Raw genomic sequence first — 18164 nt, 5'->3', positions numbered from 1 at the left:
CAGCATTAAGGCAGCTATTGTGAAACAAATGTAGGTAAATTTCTGTAAGCCATATCTGAATGTGTCTTAATTCCCCTTCAAATTGGTGGAGTCAGAGACTTCAGCGAAGTTGAAGGCCGTGGTGATACTCCACAAAAGGTATGGGCAACTGTTTCATTTTGGGGTGGGCTGGTAGCATAGTGGTTAGCATAACACCATTAAAGTGCCTGTAACCTGGGTTCAATTCCACTGCTGCCTGTAATGGGTTTGTACATTCTCCCCGTGACTGCTTGTGTTTCTTGCAGTTGCTCCCAATCTCCTGCTACGTTCTAAAGCCATATGGGTTAATAGGTTAATTGGTCACATGGATGTAATTGGTCAGCAAGGCTCGTTAGCTTGGAAGGGGTTATTACTGTGTATCTTAAAACATGTACGTTATATCATTAAGCTAGTATTTTTCAAGCTATGGGAAATCATTCAGATCACATACTGGTTTTCTGAGCATTGCCATCAGTCCCATTTTCCCCACTTGTTTTTCAATAACATGTTCTTACATGTCCATCAGCTCTCCCTAATTTTCTTGTCATTATATTGTTGTTACCAACAAATCTAATTTGTCTCTAGGTCAGCTGAATTGTTTTTACTTGCAGGTGGTACCATGCCATTAAATGCCCAAGCTCCACAGTTTTCACAGACATCACTCCTGTTGGATGGTTTAGCGTCTCAGCCAGTCTTCAATGATTTAAGTTCGGGTAAGACATTTTTAGATTTCAAAAAGATGGTCAAGTTTTATTTGTTACTATTTCACTATCCTACTCAGTTTAGGGGTAGTTGGGAATGGTGAGAGGTTCTGATCTAGCAAAGAACCTCGGATGTTAGGGATTACCTGAAAAAAATGTTTTCCAATCAGTTTCCTTTTTTTATTACCAGTATCTGATGTGAAAGAATAAATGGGAGTGATAGTTAAGATCTAAAATTGTTCATCTCCATATTAAGATTGTAATATGAAAAATAAGAAGTAAGTGGGGTCTGGACCTTGGGCTTGCAGTGAGTGACATTGCAAGTGTGTGCATTGCATGTTTTCTTTCTGTGCCATGTACCCTGGCAAAACGTCAAAGGTTTTTTTTTCTTTATATAATGCAATTAATCAACCTTTTATAGCAGTAAATAAAAGTTTATAGTTTTCCCCTCTGTTGGATGGAGTGGACTGACCATTGCCCATGCTTATGTTTTTAACCCCTCTTAAGTTACTCTGTGTTGAATTGTGAGCAAAAATGTTAAACAGTAGTGATATCTGCAGTAGATTTGGTAACATAATCAACACCTGCTCTCACAAGCAGACAAACACAAGACTTTAGAGGCCCGGACAATATGACGGCATAAGTACCTTAGTGGAGTACTGACGTCATTTGCATTATATCATCCAAACAAGGCTACGCAGAGATATCCAATCAGGTGTGTAATGACAGATAACTGACAGTTGCCTGACCTCAATTATTTCTGTCAAACTGACTCCAAAAGATCAATATCATCAGTAAGATTGCTACAAAAGAAATTTATGTTGAAGCCCTTTATGAACCCCACAAAGCTGGGTTTTCTTGGAGACATTGCCTGAGAAAAGCTATCATTTTCAACAATAAGAGCTGTAGTTTGTCCACAATATGTGCATTGTGCTGAGGTCTTTTGTAATTGATATGACTTTTCTATTCAACAAATGAGGAAGGGTATTGAGGATGACCAACCAGATGTTAAATCTGACTTTCATTTCTAATGCGTGAAATGTTAAATTCTTCAAAAGGCAAATACTTAGTTTCCTTTAGTTATTAAACAGTAGATTTGAGTAAATTGGAAGTTGCAGACAGGATTTTTTTGTTACAGTTGTCATCTAATCCTCTCTGGAACTTCACTACAGCAAATTGTTCACTGAAAAATCAGAATAAATATTCTTGAGTGACATGCACATTACTCAAGGATAACTCAGACAACAGGAATTCTGCAGATGCTGGAAATTCAAGCAACACACATCAAAGTTGCTGGTGAACGCAGCAGGCCAAGCAGCATCTGTAGGAAGAGGTGCAGTCGACGTTTCAGGCCGAGACCCATCGTCAGGACTAACTGAAGGAAGAGTGAGTAAGGGATTTGAAAGTTGGAGGGGGAGGGGGAGATCCAAAATGATAGGAGAAGACAGGAGGGGGAGGGATAGAGCCGAGAGCTGGACAGGTGATAGGCAAAAGGGGATACGAGAGGATCATGGGACAGGAGGTCCGGGAAGAAAGACCGGGGGGGGAGCGGGGGGGACCCAGAGGATGGGCAAGAGGTATATTCAGAGGGACAGAGGGAGAAAAAGGAGAGTGAGAGAAAGAATGTGTGCATAAAAATAAGTAACAGATGGGGTACGAGGGGGAGGTGGGGCCTTAGCAGAAGTTAGAGAAGTTGATGTTCATGCCATCAGTTTGGAGGCTACCCAGACAGAATATAAGGTGTTGTTCCTCCAACCTGAGTGTGGCTTCATCTTTACAGTAGAGGAGGCCGTGGATAGACATGTCAGAATGGGAATGGGATGTGGAATTAAAATGTGTGGCCACTGGGAGATCCTGCTTTCTCTGGCGGACAAAGCGTAGATGTTCAGCAAAGCGGTCTCCCAGTCTGCGTCGGGTCTCGCCAATATATAAAAGCCCACATCGGGAGCACCGGACGCAGTATATCACCCCAGTCGACTCACAGGTGAAGTGTTGCCTCACTTGGAAGGACTGTTTGGGGCCCTGAATGGTGGTAAAGGAGGAAGTGTAAGGGCATGTGTAGCACTTGTTCCGCTTACACGGATAAGTGCCAGGAGGGAGATCAGTGGGGAGGGATGGGGGGGACGAATGGACAAGGGAGTTGTGTAGGGAGTGATCCCTGCGGAATGCAGGGGGGGGAGGGAAAGATGTACTTAGTGGTGGGATCCCGTTGGAGGTGGCGGAAGTTACGGAGAATAATATGTCGACTGCACCTCTTCCTACAGATGCTGCTTGGCCTGCTGCGTTCACCAGCAACTTTGATGTGTGTTACTCAAGGATAACTCATGGTTTTCTGTGAAAAGCGTTGTCCAGACTATGTTGGTCTCTTGTTTTGGAATGTCAAGTGAAATTGTCTGGCATTCCTGTCAGTTGTTGTAACCAAGTACATTGAAGTCTGGTTAATTGAGGCACATTGGGATCAATATATTTCGGACCAATTAAGTGGCTGCCCCAATTAGGCCATGGAAATAGTTAAAAAGTTATTAGAAAAAGACAAACTGCAGTTTAATTGGGTAACAAATTATTTAAATGAAAAACAGAACAAATTAGAACAATGTCAATACTACTACTGTAAAACTGCATTGGTCCCTAATGGGTATGTTGTTCGTCCATCGTTGACGTCGATGAGGACCTCAACACCATAATGATGGTGTCGAGACTAGCGCGTGATTTGGATTTAAGTGAGGGAGACTTGCGCAGCGTCAGCCTCACTCTCTCTTCCCAATTCCCATCTGGATCCAGTGGCAAGACAGAGTCTAGACGGCTGGAGATGGTACTAGGCGCAGAGGATGACCAGGACATCTTCTGTGTCTTGTATCAATGCAATGGGTATCAATGCAGTGTACGCTGTATTGTTCTTTTGACTGTCAGTGAACAAAATCAGCCTATGCCTAATGTAGATAACGGATTGCTTTTATACAATTCTTTCAATGATTTCATCCTCCAAATCTTCATTTTCATTGTTACATTTTTGATGGTCAATACTTTCAAATTTTTCATAGTTTCTAACTTGTTGAAGTAGTGAAATCGTTTTGTTTTCAGTCTCGTCCATTTCTGGCATCTCCAAGCCTGAATGCTTGAAATCGCTGTGAGCAGAACAGTTCCAAATTCTCTATCTGCTTCTTTTTTGCTGAATATCAGTGAAAAAAATCACTCTTTTTTTGAACAGTCTATTTAAAACTGCTCCCTCTAAGCATGCTGTACTGTTTAACAACCACAAAAGTGCACAAGACTGACACTATTTAGAAACTGTTTGGCAACAGTCTCTTGTCCCAAATAAGAGACATAGTATCCCAAATAAACATAATCTAGGCTATTTTCTCAGTTTTTGCACTTTAAGAGTTGTCCCAAATAAGCTGCTGCCCTGATTAACCAATGACCCAATTAACCAGAATCCACTATTTTTGACTGTAGCTCATGTAGTTGTCAATAATTGGTCAAAGCTAATTGTAGATGTACAGATCTTGAGATGTGGAAAAACACAACCTGAGGAACTGGGCAAGATTAAATTTGAAGGCTGATTCTGTCTCTAGCCTCTAGGGATTTGTGCGCTTAAGGATGATTTAAAATTGCATTATTCAATACTATGAGTGTTCATACATTCGATGTCCATAATAAAAGATTTAATGTCATAGAGCTGGAAATTGTTAAATTGTGAAAACTACAGTCATTAAATCTACTGTTTTTCCCCACAGGAATTCCTTCAGTTACAGCATACAGCAAAGGTGGTTTAAAAATTGATTTTAATTTTGAACGTTCCAATACGAATCCAAATGTAACTGTTGTTACAATAAACGCTACCAACTCCACAGAAGTAGATATGACGGACTTTGTATTTCAAGCTGCGGTACCAAAGGTATTTGTCAGTTTTAGACTACTAGACTAGGGTCATGGATGTTTGATATCTTCGTCACATTGCTGCAACTTAAGAGCTTTATGGTAACAGTAGAGGATGATCAATTGGAACTGTGATTTCAGAAAGTCACAATTTGGCCAAAAAAAAAACGCTTTACAGTGTTTTGAAGTATTTTCAAGAAAATATTGTAAATATACGTAGAGTATTGATTATGCAGCCAATCCCATTATAAATGGGATTTTAAGATTGTGTTTGGCCACTTAGAACTGCTACAAGTCTGTTTACTGAAATGTCTGCTGTTCTGCTGATAGTGATGATAAAAATTTACATCACACGGGGACTATTTTATCCAGGTGCATGGTGGGACAAGTGGACTTCAGATTAATCCCTCCCAGTTCTTGGTCCATAGCTTAAAGTTTGGGTTTCCTCAAAAGAAAGGGTTTTTTTTTTAAACTATCCCTTTCCCAGGCATTAAGTTCCAGACCTTCTTTACTCATTGTGAGAAGTGTGTAAACTCCTCTAATCCCTCAAATTCTATCCTATCTCTGGCTCTTAAGGCTGATTTATACTTGTGCGTCAACTCGACGCCGTAACCTACGCAAGTGGCCTACGCACGTTGTGAGCATTTATACTTATGCGTTCATGTCTCTGCATCGCTCTGCAATTCGGGCTTGTCGTGCATGTGTACATACCTGCCCGCGCAAGGCTTCATGGTCATAGTAGTCTTTCTTGGGGTAAACAAGTTTAAAGCAAGCATCTTTTTCCATAAAAGTGAAATGTCCCCTCCATAATTTCGGAGGTCTGTAAAGCTTTATGGAAAGCATTGCAGCCAAAGTTCCTTCTCTGCCCTTCAGTTGCCCAATGGGAAGCTATTGCAGCATAGGAGGAAATGCGATGCTACCAAGCGAACCAATCACAGTTGTTTGGTCTGCGTTGCCGCGATGCGTAGTTACATTTTGCGAGAGGTAGGGAATCTGCGTAAGGTTCGCGGCAACGCCGTACTTACAGCATCAAGTTGATGCAGAAGTATAAATCAGCCTTTAGTCATCATCCAAAGTGGGTCTTTCCTGTGGATAACATTACATGTCAATCATTGTCCAAAGAAACAACTTTGTAAATATTCTTTGCATGTTTTATGCTACTATCACATCTTTCCCATTGTGTAGTGACCAGAATTGCAAGTGTAAACAGATGTGAACAGTGGTGATTCATACAATTTTCAGTTGACTTTGCTATATGGACAGGTAAATGTATGCATAGGTGCTATGAAAGACTTAATTGCAGTATCAGAGATATTTTGGTTTTCTTATATGTATGGATATGTAAATTGTTCTGTGATTAGGTTAAGGTTAATTGGGCTTGTCAGAGGTTGCTTGGGGCAGTTTGGCTCAAAGGGTTGGAAGGCCCTACTCCACGCTGTGACACTCAATAAATAATAAACAAGTAAACACACCTATTTTTACGCAGCACAAATGGGCCTGACCTTGCATAAGCGTGTGCACATTTAAAGCCACCAGGCAATTTATGTAGATAAACTGAAACATGTATTCTTTATTCCATGTCTCACCTTTCTCCAGATTCACTCATTCCCTATGCCACCCCTTCCATTTAATCACCCTCAATATCCCTGTTCTAAACATCCATCTGTCTCTACCCTTACCTTGTCTCACCCCTTCGTTTCTACATCCCTTGCCTACTCCTATCTCTGGTTCACAGCTACCATCAGGCCATTCTCTTGCTGTGTCATGATGGTCCACCTTCATTCATTGCCTCCATCTGCAACTACCTGAAGTCTGTGGCCTGGTCCAGACAACCCTGAGCCTCCTACAAGAATATCATTCAACCAAGTCTGTCTCATGTCAGTGGGTCACAGTTGCTTGATGCTGCCTGGAAGGGTTGATGAATCCTGCCACATGATTTTCTGGCTTTTATTTTTAAACACATCTGTCACCTTGTTAACCAACTGGTTTAAGCCCTCTCAGTGAAATTATTCAATACCCCTTCAAGAAGAATGATGAGATGAAAACTCTTCATTTTATTCATACATTGCCCATCCCTTCTCAGACTGCATTAGTTTCAGCTGTTAAGTTACTACCTCCTAGAAGATGTATCCTTGTATATCCATGCTTTGATAATTAAACATCTCAACTATAAAACATTATTTAAACTATTTGTAATTCTAGAGTAAAAATAAGTTTTCTAAAAAATTAATAACTCAGCTTGATTTTTTTTTCCTAATGATCATCTCAAGAATTCTCATTCATTTGAATGTGGATATTGATTCTAGGCCTTATCTGCTTGGGGGTCCTCAGTATTATTGGACAAAGCAATGGAGTTCCATGCAAATGCATTTGCTTGTGCTATTTGATTCTTCAAAGATGTTATGAGAGTTCATGCTATGCATAAAGAGAAGACTGCCACTATAAGCTGCTCATTTTGCCCATTTTCTTGTGGATCGTTTTGCTTTAAAACAGAACATCAATAATGCCACTTGGTCATTTCACCAACCATCCATGTTTAACAAATTTTTGATTGCTGCACTTAAAGAGTGTGCAATCTGCAACCTCAAAGCAAGTTGAGGGTTTTGATCCAGTGGGAATGTTAAAGTAACAATATATTAAGTGAGGATTGTGTGTGTTTCCATCAAATAGCACTTGGAATCAATAGTAGAGGCTGATTTGTTTAAGACATGCTATCAGAGTTTCTGATTACTGCATGCAAGCTTTGATTGATTTTTATGATGGATGAAGAGTGTATTCATTTCAAGAGAATAAATACTGCTTATTGTAGTATTAAGGCTATATCAGGTCAGAACACTTATCAACTTCTTGTTTGCTTTATTTTTGCAGACATTTCAACTGCAGCTTCTTTCTCCAAGTAATAACATAATTCCAGCACGAAATGCAGGAGCTGTCACACAGGTCATTAAAGTGCTCAATCCGCAGAAGGTACACAAGTTCTTAAGTGTTTTAGCAAATTTTTGCTGCCTTCCAAGTGTAACCTGAGCTGACACGATTCAGCAAACATCTGCAAATATTAGATATATATATGGAGAAAGAACTAGTCAGCATTTCAGTTTAATGTCCCTTTGTGAGAACAGTGAAAATGGATGGCAAGAACAAAGGGGGTGTCTATTTTAGGGCAGAAACCAAGTGAAGATTAACAACAGATTGGTGCTGACTGAGAAGGTGGCGAAGCCTTGCTTTTTGTCTGTTGATCTGTTTGAAAGAGAGCAGAGGGGAAAAAATATAAAAATTAAGTATGAATACCGAATGTATCAGTTTCTGTTAATCTGACATGAAAGAAAATATTGGGAAAGCCAGGACGGGCACCTGTTTCAGAACTGACCAGGCAGGGATTGAGAAGTAAAATACTGCAGAAATCTGAAACAAAAATGGAAAAAATACAAGAAGTACTCTTAACCGGCCAAGCAACAGACATGACATGAGAAAGAGGGCCAGCATCATGATCTGAAGATTCCTCAGTCCACAAACTCTATAAAAAGTCAGTAACCCAAAATGCAAATCCATTCAGTTTTCCCATGGATGCTGCCCAATTGGTCAGACACCCCCAAAATTTCCTGGTCTAGTACCAGAATTTGCATGTTATGGCAAGATGGAAGGGACACTACAAGTAGTAGAACTACTGCCTCATAGTGCCAGAGGCCCAAATTCATTCCTGACTTTAAGTGTTGTCTGTGTGGTATTTGCACATTTTAACCATGTGTTTTCTCCACATGCAACCTGCATGTCCTTGGGTAGGTTACTTTGCCTTGTAAATTGCTTCTGCTGTAGGAGAGTTGATGTGAAAATGGAGTTGGTAAAAAAAAAAGGGGGGGCGGGGATTGTGTCAGTGGTTGTTGCTCCTCTCCACACCTTGTGGTGCATCAGTCAACAACCTTGCTGTTTTTCTGTCTGTGTTTTATGAGGCTGGGTTACGAGCTTGATGCTCAACCCTGCACAGATGGAGAGTGTGCAAGGAGCCAGCCACATTCAAGCCTGGGACCACTTGCCTCGAAGTCCATTGTGAACACCACTACGCCACTGGCCTTCAGTGAGTCAGTGGTATGGATGGCAAATATGATATTAGCATTCGTTTCGAGAGGACTAGAATAAAAGAGCAAGGATGTAATGTTGGGGCTTTATAAGGTTGCACTTGGAGCATTGTGAGTAGTTTGGGCTCCTTATCTAAGAAAAGATGTGCTGGCATTGAAGAGGGTCCAGAGGAGGTTCACAAATTATTCCAAAAATGAAAGGGTTAACATACGAAGACTGATGTCTCCAGGTCTGTACTTGCGGGAGTTCAGAAGAACCTCACTGAAACCTATCACATATTGAAAGGCTTATATTGATAGTGGATGCGAAGAGGATGTTTCCTATAGTGGGTGAATCTCGGCCAAGAGTGCACAACCTCAGTATAGGGGAACGGCATTTAGAACGTAATCTCTTGACTGATATTCCTGTAGTACTTACCAGTAATCCAGCCAGGGTTACAAGTGCAGCAATAAGTGCTGGTACTCTGCAGCTCCAGGGTCTCGACATACTTAACATTTTCTTTCCATGGCCTTGTAAATGTCTAGGTACTCTGGTTTCCACCCCCATCTCAAAGACCCTCTGATAAGTTAATCGGCTTTTTATCATGTGCTGTAAGTTAATGGCAGACAAATTGAAGGCCATTGATGGATATATGAGAATAAATTTCTCCCCGGGACCCACTGGGCCAAATTGCAGCCTTCTAAAATGATGACTGCATGGACTTCCATCACTGTACCGAGAGGAATTGTCTTTCCCTCAAGATGACACAATTGACAAAATATTTTTAATGCATTTTGACTGGTAAATGTAATTGAGAGTAAGCATTGATGGTTGAATTGAAGATAAAACAGTCAATGGGCTAGGAGATAGGAATGTTGTAAATCACATCGACAGAATTTGATTGTTTCCCAGAAATGATAAGTTTGGGTTTATTGCAGCATTCAATATAATATGAAAAATATAACTGTAATATTAGCTACAGACAGTGGTGCAAATACTGCCCTCCTGTGTTTTAAAAACATCCTGAGGAATCAGTTTTGGCTTTGGCTCAGATGGTGGTGCTCTTGCGTAGCTCATAAGTTCCAAGCTGCAATATTTTGCTGAGGCATTCTAACAAGGTTGAACAATTCTGACATGCCACAATGTAGATGTACTTCACGATTTGGAAGATTTCATTTTAAAACCTCCAAATGATTTTTCCAAGAATTCTATGCATAAAAATACAAATCCCATTTTGAATTTCTCTTTCCTATTTAAGTCCTAATTCCCTCTGATTTTTTTTTAAATATGGCTTTTCTTGAAGCAAGATCTTAAATTTATGAACCCTGATTAAGGATCTATTTTTCACAATTTTCTGTCAAATTTGTGGATCTTTTTCTACTACTGTGCTGTGGACAACACTGGCATGTTGCAGTTATCACCTGTTTCTAGTTGCAAAGCTACTTGAAGAATCCAAGTATTTGCAGCAGGGTTAATAATGTCTCAATCACAATAGGTAGCCATTGGAAGTTCCCAATCAGTATTTGTTATAGATTTTTTAAAAAGCTTTTGGAGGAACGAAACAGGTCTTGTGGCATCTGTGGAGGTAAATGGGCAGTTGTTGATGTTTTAGGCTGAGATCCTTCATGTCTTGATCCAAAAATCATCAGTCTATTTCCCTCCATGGATGTTGTCTGACCTGTTGAGCTCTTCCAGCAGATTATTTTTGCTCCAACTTCCAGCATCTGCAGTCTCAGTCTCCTTTGTTACAGATAACCAAGGTGCCTGTGGTAATTTATTATTCTTGTCTAAAAGTTACCAATCCTCATTGTTCAATTTGGCACTTGGTCCTTTTGGTAATTAATCACCCTCTAGGTTGCTGATGCAGTGCCTGTCACTACTACTTAGTTCATAACTGTCTGGTAATCCTGGTCAATTTTGTCTTTTATAGCAACAACTCCGTATGAGAATCAAGATTACGTACAACCTCAATGGATCACCAGTGCAAGATTTAGCAGAAGTAAATAACTTCCCTCCTCAATCATGGCAGTGATTCTTAATTTTTTTTGTTTTTGGGAGGCAACACCCCTCTTTTCAACCAGTGGATTTTAGTAAATCATTGGGAAGATTGTATCCTGCGTGTGCCTACATCCACAGCTTAATGTTTGGAATGTGGGATGCAAAAATAATGACCAATTATGAAGAACATCTGCCTACAATTGCTATTCCTTTTTCAAAACATGTCCATGTTAGTCTCTATCAACATCGTGCTCATCAATGGAGTATCAGCTCGTGGTATGCACTACACATTGTTTCTGCTTTACCCTACTGATCTTTGTAGAACTTGGAACAATTACACAGGAGTTGTGATCCAGTCAGTGCTACCCTAGAGTCAGTAAGAGTTCTGCAGCTTTACAAGATTTCAGAGTCAAGATATCAAGAAACCTTTTTGTTTATTTTTTGTCATTAATACTTTGGGAACTGCATTAGAGAGCATTATAAATTGATTGTAGGTCCTATACTGTAATGATTTTCAATTCATTTTGGAATGGTTCTTTCATAAAATGTTCAATGCATTTTTGCCCTTTTAGCATTTACTAGTTGAACAGTAAAAATTGGATGATGACACTCAACCAAAAATGCACTTGTACAAGTCGTCCCCAGGTTACGGTAGTTTTTTTCCTGTGAATTGTTCGTAACCTGAACAGTTCTGAAATCGCCATTGCAGCCACCAGCTGAGTTCCCAGGCAACAGAAGATGCCTGCAATCCCACAGCAACCAGCAAATCCGTACTGTCAGTCTCCCAAGCACTCATTCTTATGTATGGGCTGTTTATAGTCTAGGTAGAATCAGTAGTGGGAGGATCGCTGATGCTCAGTAACTTGATTCATTTTCTTTATTTTTTATAATGAGCTTTAAATGTCTGTGATATTCCAGTTAGTGGTAAACAATGAATCTGAAGTGAATTATTATTCTCCTGATATGAAAAACAGTACTTTTTTCAAAAACCTGTTTTAATAGCTAAAAGTAGTCCGCATAAAGTAGATAATTTGGTTTGCACAGAGATGGTAAATTTTTTTCACCTTTTTGAACTGGAATTTGATTGATATTCCTCTTTTGTTGGAAGTTGATTATTTTTGTCAACAAATACACCTTAGCCAACATTTCAACCTCAAAGTCTGATCCATTTAAATTCAAATGACAAAGTTTTGTGTTTCTTGGACAGCTTTATGTGTATCATGAAATGCCATTGTGTTGGTATTATGTAACAATTATTTTGGAGTAATTGACTTCAATAATGGCAAAAACAATTTCTTTTGGATATTTTAATTGTTATTTGTTAATTGGTATCCCACAAATTCCAATCCCCAAATCCTTTGAAAATGAATTTGATTGGGTTTTCAATTTTATGGACTTGCAGAATGGTTTTTGATATATTTGCAAATAGATGCATTGACTAAATAATAAAACAATTGGGTTTAAGTAATATATTTAGAATATTTTGTAATGGCTCTCTAAATGAGTTATTGCAATTTCAAGTCTTTACCCCAAAAGATAACAAGTATTAAAGCAAAATGCTTAATAAACAAAAATCATGACCTTGCTTTTGGTGTGAAATTTAAAGTGGCTTAACATTAGTTTAATAAAGGTTTAATTAACCAAACAGAACAGGTCACCTGCTCTGAAAATGTTACTTCTGCCTGCCATTTTATTTGATCTTTTGTTTGGTAGGGTGGGGTTTGGTCGGCAAAAAAGGGTTATTTATTTTATATCAGATAGAAACATTGGATAGTTTTTGACAAATCCTGAATGTATTTGAGCAGTTGATGGTATATCTACTTGATGCTCTTATCCTTGATGCCTGCATCCATAAAGTGTAACTATTTCAGTAAATGTTCAAGCAAGGATGGTTTAAAGTTTTTAAATTTAGCTTGCCATAAAAGATGAAAGTTGCTCTTGGTTGTCAGAGGATTAATATGAAACTGTTTAGCACATAGTGTATACAAGCTACAGTATGTTTTTGTAAGCACAATATGAAATGATTGTTCAGGAAACTGGTTACTCTGGTAAATGAAGCATTATCACTACAGTCTATGTTCTTCATATAAAACCCAGTAATTAACAGAATTGGAGTGGTTTCTCTGCTGTTAATCTAGTTGAGTACTTGAAATCATAATGTTTTCCACTTGTTCATTTTGATCAAAAGTAAAGAAAATGTGTAAATTTCTGGGGATGCCTTATTTAACGCAATTGTGTTTAGATATTTGTGCCAGAGCATTGATTACAGGATATTGCTTACCGGTTCGTAATTATGGATTGTTACTATCTCCATGTTTCATTTCCATGTTAATTAACAGTTTGAGCTGATTTCATTAGTTCAGTACCATAATTTAATAGGTGTGCCTGTGCCATCTGCATTTTAAAAATATGTATAACTTTCTATAAAAAGGAATAAATCAATAATTTAACAGGCCATTAGTAAATTCATAATATTTAATAACCAATGGGGCACTGTAAAATTGCATTTTTAAAAATACATGAAATAGTTTCCCAGTTAGATGGAAATAGTTTATGTAATTAATATGGTAAACTATCCATTGTCCATTGATTTCAATTGATCTAATGGAAATGGTAGTGATTGATTTGCCATTAAATAATTGCTACTGTGCAAGAAAAATAATTAGGCAAAGAAATACGTATTAACAATAAATTCACTTCCCTCTCCCCAAGTTCGTTGATTAATTTTTGTTTTGGGCTCTTAGAAGTCTAGCTATGGTTGAAGGACTTTCCATTAAGATATCAACGATGACCTTATTATAGATATTTACAGCATGCTGGCAGTTATGTTAAATATTGATTACAAATACTTCAGCACTTTTTAGTAATTATTTTCTAGTTTATTGTAGAGCAGAGTGTCTATTAAAATAAAGCTTAAAGTCAAACTAAAAATTTGCTTTAGCTGGAAATTAAATAGAAAATATGGGAAATATTCAGCTGATTGAGCAGGAGATGGGAAATTTTAGAGCTGTGATCTGTCATAACTCCTGATTGAGGTCATTGATCTGAAAAAAATGTTTGGTTATACTATCACTTAATTGTTTTCTGTTTGACAGGGATTCAAATAATTTTGGTCCACACCAAGGATATTAATGTCATGTTTTCAAATCTTTTATTTTTGTATAGTTTAGATAGTCCAGATATTTTTGTACTACTCAGTGCAGCATATATATCTTTCTTCATCATTTGGTGATATGCTGGAACCTTCGCTGTCATAAGTTAATGAGCATCTGTCAGAAATAGTTAAATAACTGAGTTTGTTCATGAATTTGTGTGCTTTTAATCATTTTGTTTTACTCCTACCTGATTGGTCAACTGAAAGTGAATCAGAAATTGAACATGTCCACTCCAACCATTTTTATATCATTAACAAAGTTATTAGTTATCCTTTAAAAGAAAACATGACATTTTATCCAAATTGTTTAAAATAATACTGTCTGGATATGATTTTAATCTGTTTTGAATTGTAGGTAAACCAACAAGAAACATGTACATTAAAAAAAAATCAATACATTCCTACAAAGCAAAGCCACTAACTGTTAATCTTTTTCAAATTATTATGCTATTATTCAAATTCATCATAGCAAATGTTTTTAAAAATCATGGTGGTTTGAGGCTCCAAGCACTGGCAGGTGTAAATATTCAAATGAGTGGAAAGGAGATGTGAGCACTCCCACGCTGTTGTATAGAGACTTTCATATGAATGTATTCTAGAAATGCATAGTGTCTAATAATATTTGGGGGGCAATTTAATTAAATATTTGTATTATTGAAGTCTGCTGGTGAATTTTTAAAAATGAAATAGGTGGATAAGAGTGAGAAAGCAGACATTTTGACTACTGATTAAATTCACTTCGTACACTGTGCAATAAAGTAAAAATGTGGGTCAGCAAGTTTTATGGTTTTATGTTGATCTACTAACATCTGTTTTTATTGCTTTGAATCTTTGTGCTGAGAGCAAAAGATTGCTGTTTCTGCACTTGCACCTTTCTGATGCTGTACAGCCTTCATTTTTGAACCCAGAGATTTGCTTTATCACATTAATTTCAAAGCACTATTCATTCAGCTTTCATTTTGTTGCTGGATCATGGACAAAAGTGTTTTGAGGACTGAAGAGATTTTTTAAAATCATGGCTTGTATTCACTGGTGTAAATGTTCACTTCTATTGTGGGACTGCTTTATTAAATTCTATGGTTGCATTCAAGAAATATGAATTGGGTTAAGTATTAGTTAATATACACAAATTAATAGTTCTTAGAGTCTTACATTATCTGCCAGCACCTTAATTACTGCCAGTAGTTCATCTCCTTACGTTGATTAAAAAGGCTAAATCAGTGCAGAAAATTTCTTTCACAAAGATGATTCCTCATTGGAGACAATTTCATGCAATAGACTTTGCTAACGTGCTACATATTTGGCTTGGGAAGGAGTTTTGTTTTGATGTGTAACATACCCAAATCTGAGAATTGTGCAAATTGGTATTCCTTCTAGTGGGTGTATCTTTTCTTTCTAAATAAAGAAAATATGGTTGTCAGGTTTATGGAGGAGTGTGCTCCATTGGCCTGCTATTCTTTCCTGGAGAAAATTTTCAGTAGCATTATAAATACTGAGGGGTGAATGTTTAGGGAAGCTATGTTTGGGGATAAAAGTTGCCTTGATCTGAAACAATGTATAAAATACAGGTAAGAGTTGTCTAAGTTTGGGAATTGTTTGAACTATTACAATCTAATCCATACCTCTTAAACTGTCAGGATGCATGAATTAATGTGTAAACAGCCTTATATTTGATTTCAATTACCTGATGCATTACTGCAAATTTTACTGGTGAAACTGAGCCTGCAGTTTTGAAAGCTGGCATTCCATTCTTTAAGATTGCTTTGTTACTGTACCATATGATACGGAGACGGGGAACTAGGTCTTCAAGTGCATCAAATTTTTTCACTTTTTCCATTTCATAAGATGTGCCTCGCCTGTGATTCTTTATCCTTAACTATATTGTAAGTTTTATGAAATACGTCTATCATTGGGAAAATAAACAATTACTACAAGCTTATTTTTGAGATATTGTACAAAATGATGTCCATTGATCTTGAAGTGAATGGGACATGAAAGTAACTGGGTCATTTTAGATTTGTATGTTTTGTCTTTTGGGTTGCAAAAATTGATCATTGACTAATAAAATAAATGGAAAAGTCCATAGTTAATTTTTCCAGTGTTTTATTACTAGGATGTTTATGATTAGAGAGCATTGTTACAATTCTTCAGTATTTCATTTGTTGGTTTTACGTTAAAGTTTAGAACTTTGCACTGTGATTTCCTCAGTTGCCTTTAATTCATGGTCTTTCCCATTATGTATTTTATAATCTTAACACTTGAGTTGAAAAATACTAAGGGTTAATTTCAGGTCTTTGCATTTCTATTTATTGGATGTTTCATATATGGGAGTAAATCTGCTGTGATGGCCATTTGGAAAAACAACATGATAAGCACTTAACAAGTCGGGCGGGACTGCTGTGGGGAATGCATATTCCCAGACCCTTTCCACGCGTGGGTTTTTCCCCCTGCTGGTGAAGATGGCCTGGCGCCCTTTTTGGGGCCGGCCCTCTGCCTGCGCGTGCTGTTTCGTGAGCTGGTTCATGGGTGCTAGAAAATGGGTCGCCACAATGTCTTAAATTAAGGGCCTTTGATCATTATTGGGAAAGTTTTAAGTTGCAAGAAGAAGGTGAATAGAATGATTTTTCTGTTTTCTTCCAAAACTGTTATGGACAGGTGAAGACCACATCACGAACACTGAATGCAGCAGACTGAACTGGAAGTACAAATTTGTTTTACCTGGAATGGCAGTTCTGGTACCTGGATAGTGGTTAGAGATGAGCTAAAACAGCAGGTGTTTGTTCATTTTTCTCATCTGACAATTGGATTTTAAAACAATTACAAAGTGAAATTGAAAGGTAAAGTGATATCTATAAGAGATTTCCCAGAAAGTTTAGTGGTATCATCTTCTGGCTCTTTGCCAAACTGCAGTCATTCCAGAGTTACTTTCCCTTGATGCTCATACAGCTTGCTGGCTCTTAAGGGCCTAAATTTGTTGGACGACTTTTTTTGTTCTTCACTCATGACAACTATCATCAGCTTTTTTTTTAAAAAAACTAAATCCTTCTGATAGCTCCTTTCTGATTTTAAAATCTGTCATCACTATTGAAACATATTCCTGTTTTTTTATTACATTGTCTTCCAACAATCATTAAAACTTGCCTGTTCAAAGTTACTTGAAACAGATATTTTGTTGGATTAAAATGACTTACTCTGTGTTATTCATGTATTGAGGTTAATACAGCTTTTTTTCTCTGCGTAATCTGCAGAGCTGTTCTGGGACCCTTACTCTTTGTGATTTTTATAAATGACCTGGATGAGGAAGTGGAGGGATGGGTTAGTAAATTTGCTGATGACACACAAAGGTTGGAGGTGTTGTGGATAATGTGGAGGGCTGTCAGAGGTTACAGCGGGACATTGATAGCTTAATACTCAACACTAACTTCCTACTCGTGGTTTTTACTTTCTTTATTGCTTCAATATCCCTTATCTTTGAGAATGTATTTTGGCCCTGATCTTCAAATGCTATATCTAACATTTACTTTTGAAGGGCTTTGGGATATTGTTCACATTACAAAAGTAAGGACAAATTTTCTTCGGCTTCAGAAGTGCTATACTAGACTTATTTATGACAGGATCTTAATTAGTGTGCACATTACTAACTGATAGAATGCAGAGGAAGCAGTACTTGGCTGAGTACTACAGAAAATAGGGCAAGATCATTCTGCACCCTGTCTGTTGCAGATGGAAGGCAGACAAGATAGTCACTCAGAAACTTGTACCCTGATCTACACTTCTGCTGGCACGAGGTCTTGAGGCCCTCAACCAGAACATTTTAACAACTTTAAAATAGATCAAGGGATATTGAAACATTTTAAGTCTCAGAAAAGCATCTAATTAATCTATTTTAAAAAATCAGTTAAACTTTAAAGTACTAGGTTAATGTTAACCAACATAAATAAAGTACATGCATCCATTTTATCTTTTCCCAGAGAATGAGTGACATTATACAAATGACTGGTGTCATAATTCTTTTCCAAACAATCTAGATGTTCAATTGTTCAGGTTGATGTCAAGTGCACCTGACCCTTTAGCAAGTCACTGTGCTGGCTTCTGACTATTGACATGCTTCAGGCTTCCATATTCAACCATGAGCTGAACTGAGTAGCAGTCTGCAGCTGGCCAGGAAGAAACCAGTTACCAACTGCAGACGACCAAGGAGAAAGTTACTAAAGGTAAGCTTGATACAAAGCAACAGTAAACAGGCATTTCTCATTCATTTAGGTTGAATAAAATAATTTCATGTATTTGTGTAATACTCATCACAATGTAATTGTCTCAGCCAAACAGGAAGGCTTGACTTCAGATAAAATTTGATGGAGGAG

The 18164-nt window shown here is 37.8% G+C and overlaps 1 protein-coding gene across 2 annotated transcripts in view; it reads left to right on the top strand.

Moving 5' to 3' along the window:
- Window positions 1-15876, top strand: part of ap1g1 (adaptor related protein complex 1 subunit gamma 1) — a 92620-nt gene extending 76744 nt beyond the window's left edge. For both annotated transcript variants that reach the window (XM_063066999.1, XM_063066998.1), the window contains exons 20-23: window positions 630-731; window positions 4454-4614; window positions 7464-7562; window positions 10579-15876. In XM_063066999.1, coding sequence (XP_062923069.1) covers window positions 630-731; window positions 4454-4614; window positions 7464-7562; window positions 10579-10680 — 464 coding nt within the window. In that variant the 3' untranslated portion in view covers window positions 10681-15876. The remainder of the gene's footprint in view (window positions 1-629; window positions 732-4453; window positions 4615-7463; window positions 7563-10578) is intronic.
- The last annotated feature ends 2288 nt before the right edge of the window (window positions 15877-18164 follow it).

This window comes from Mobula hypostoma, chromosome 14 (assembly GCF_963921235.1).
Source record: "Mobula hypostoma chromosome 14, sMobHyp1.1, whole genome shotgun sequence".
Lineage (NCBI taxonomy): Eukaryota > Metazoa > Chordata > Chondrichthyes > Myliobatiformes > Myliobatidae > Mobula > Mobula hypostoma.
This window is presented reverse-complemented; position numbering and strand designations above follow the sequence as displayed.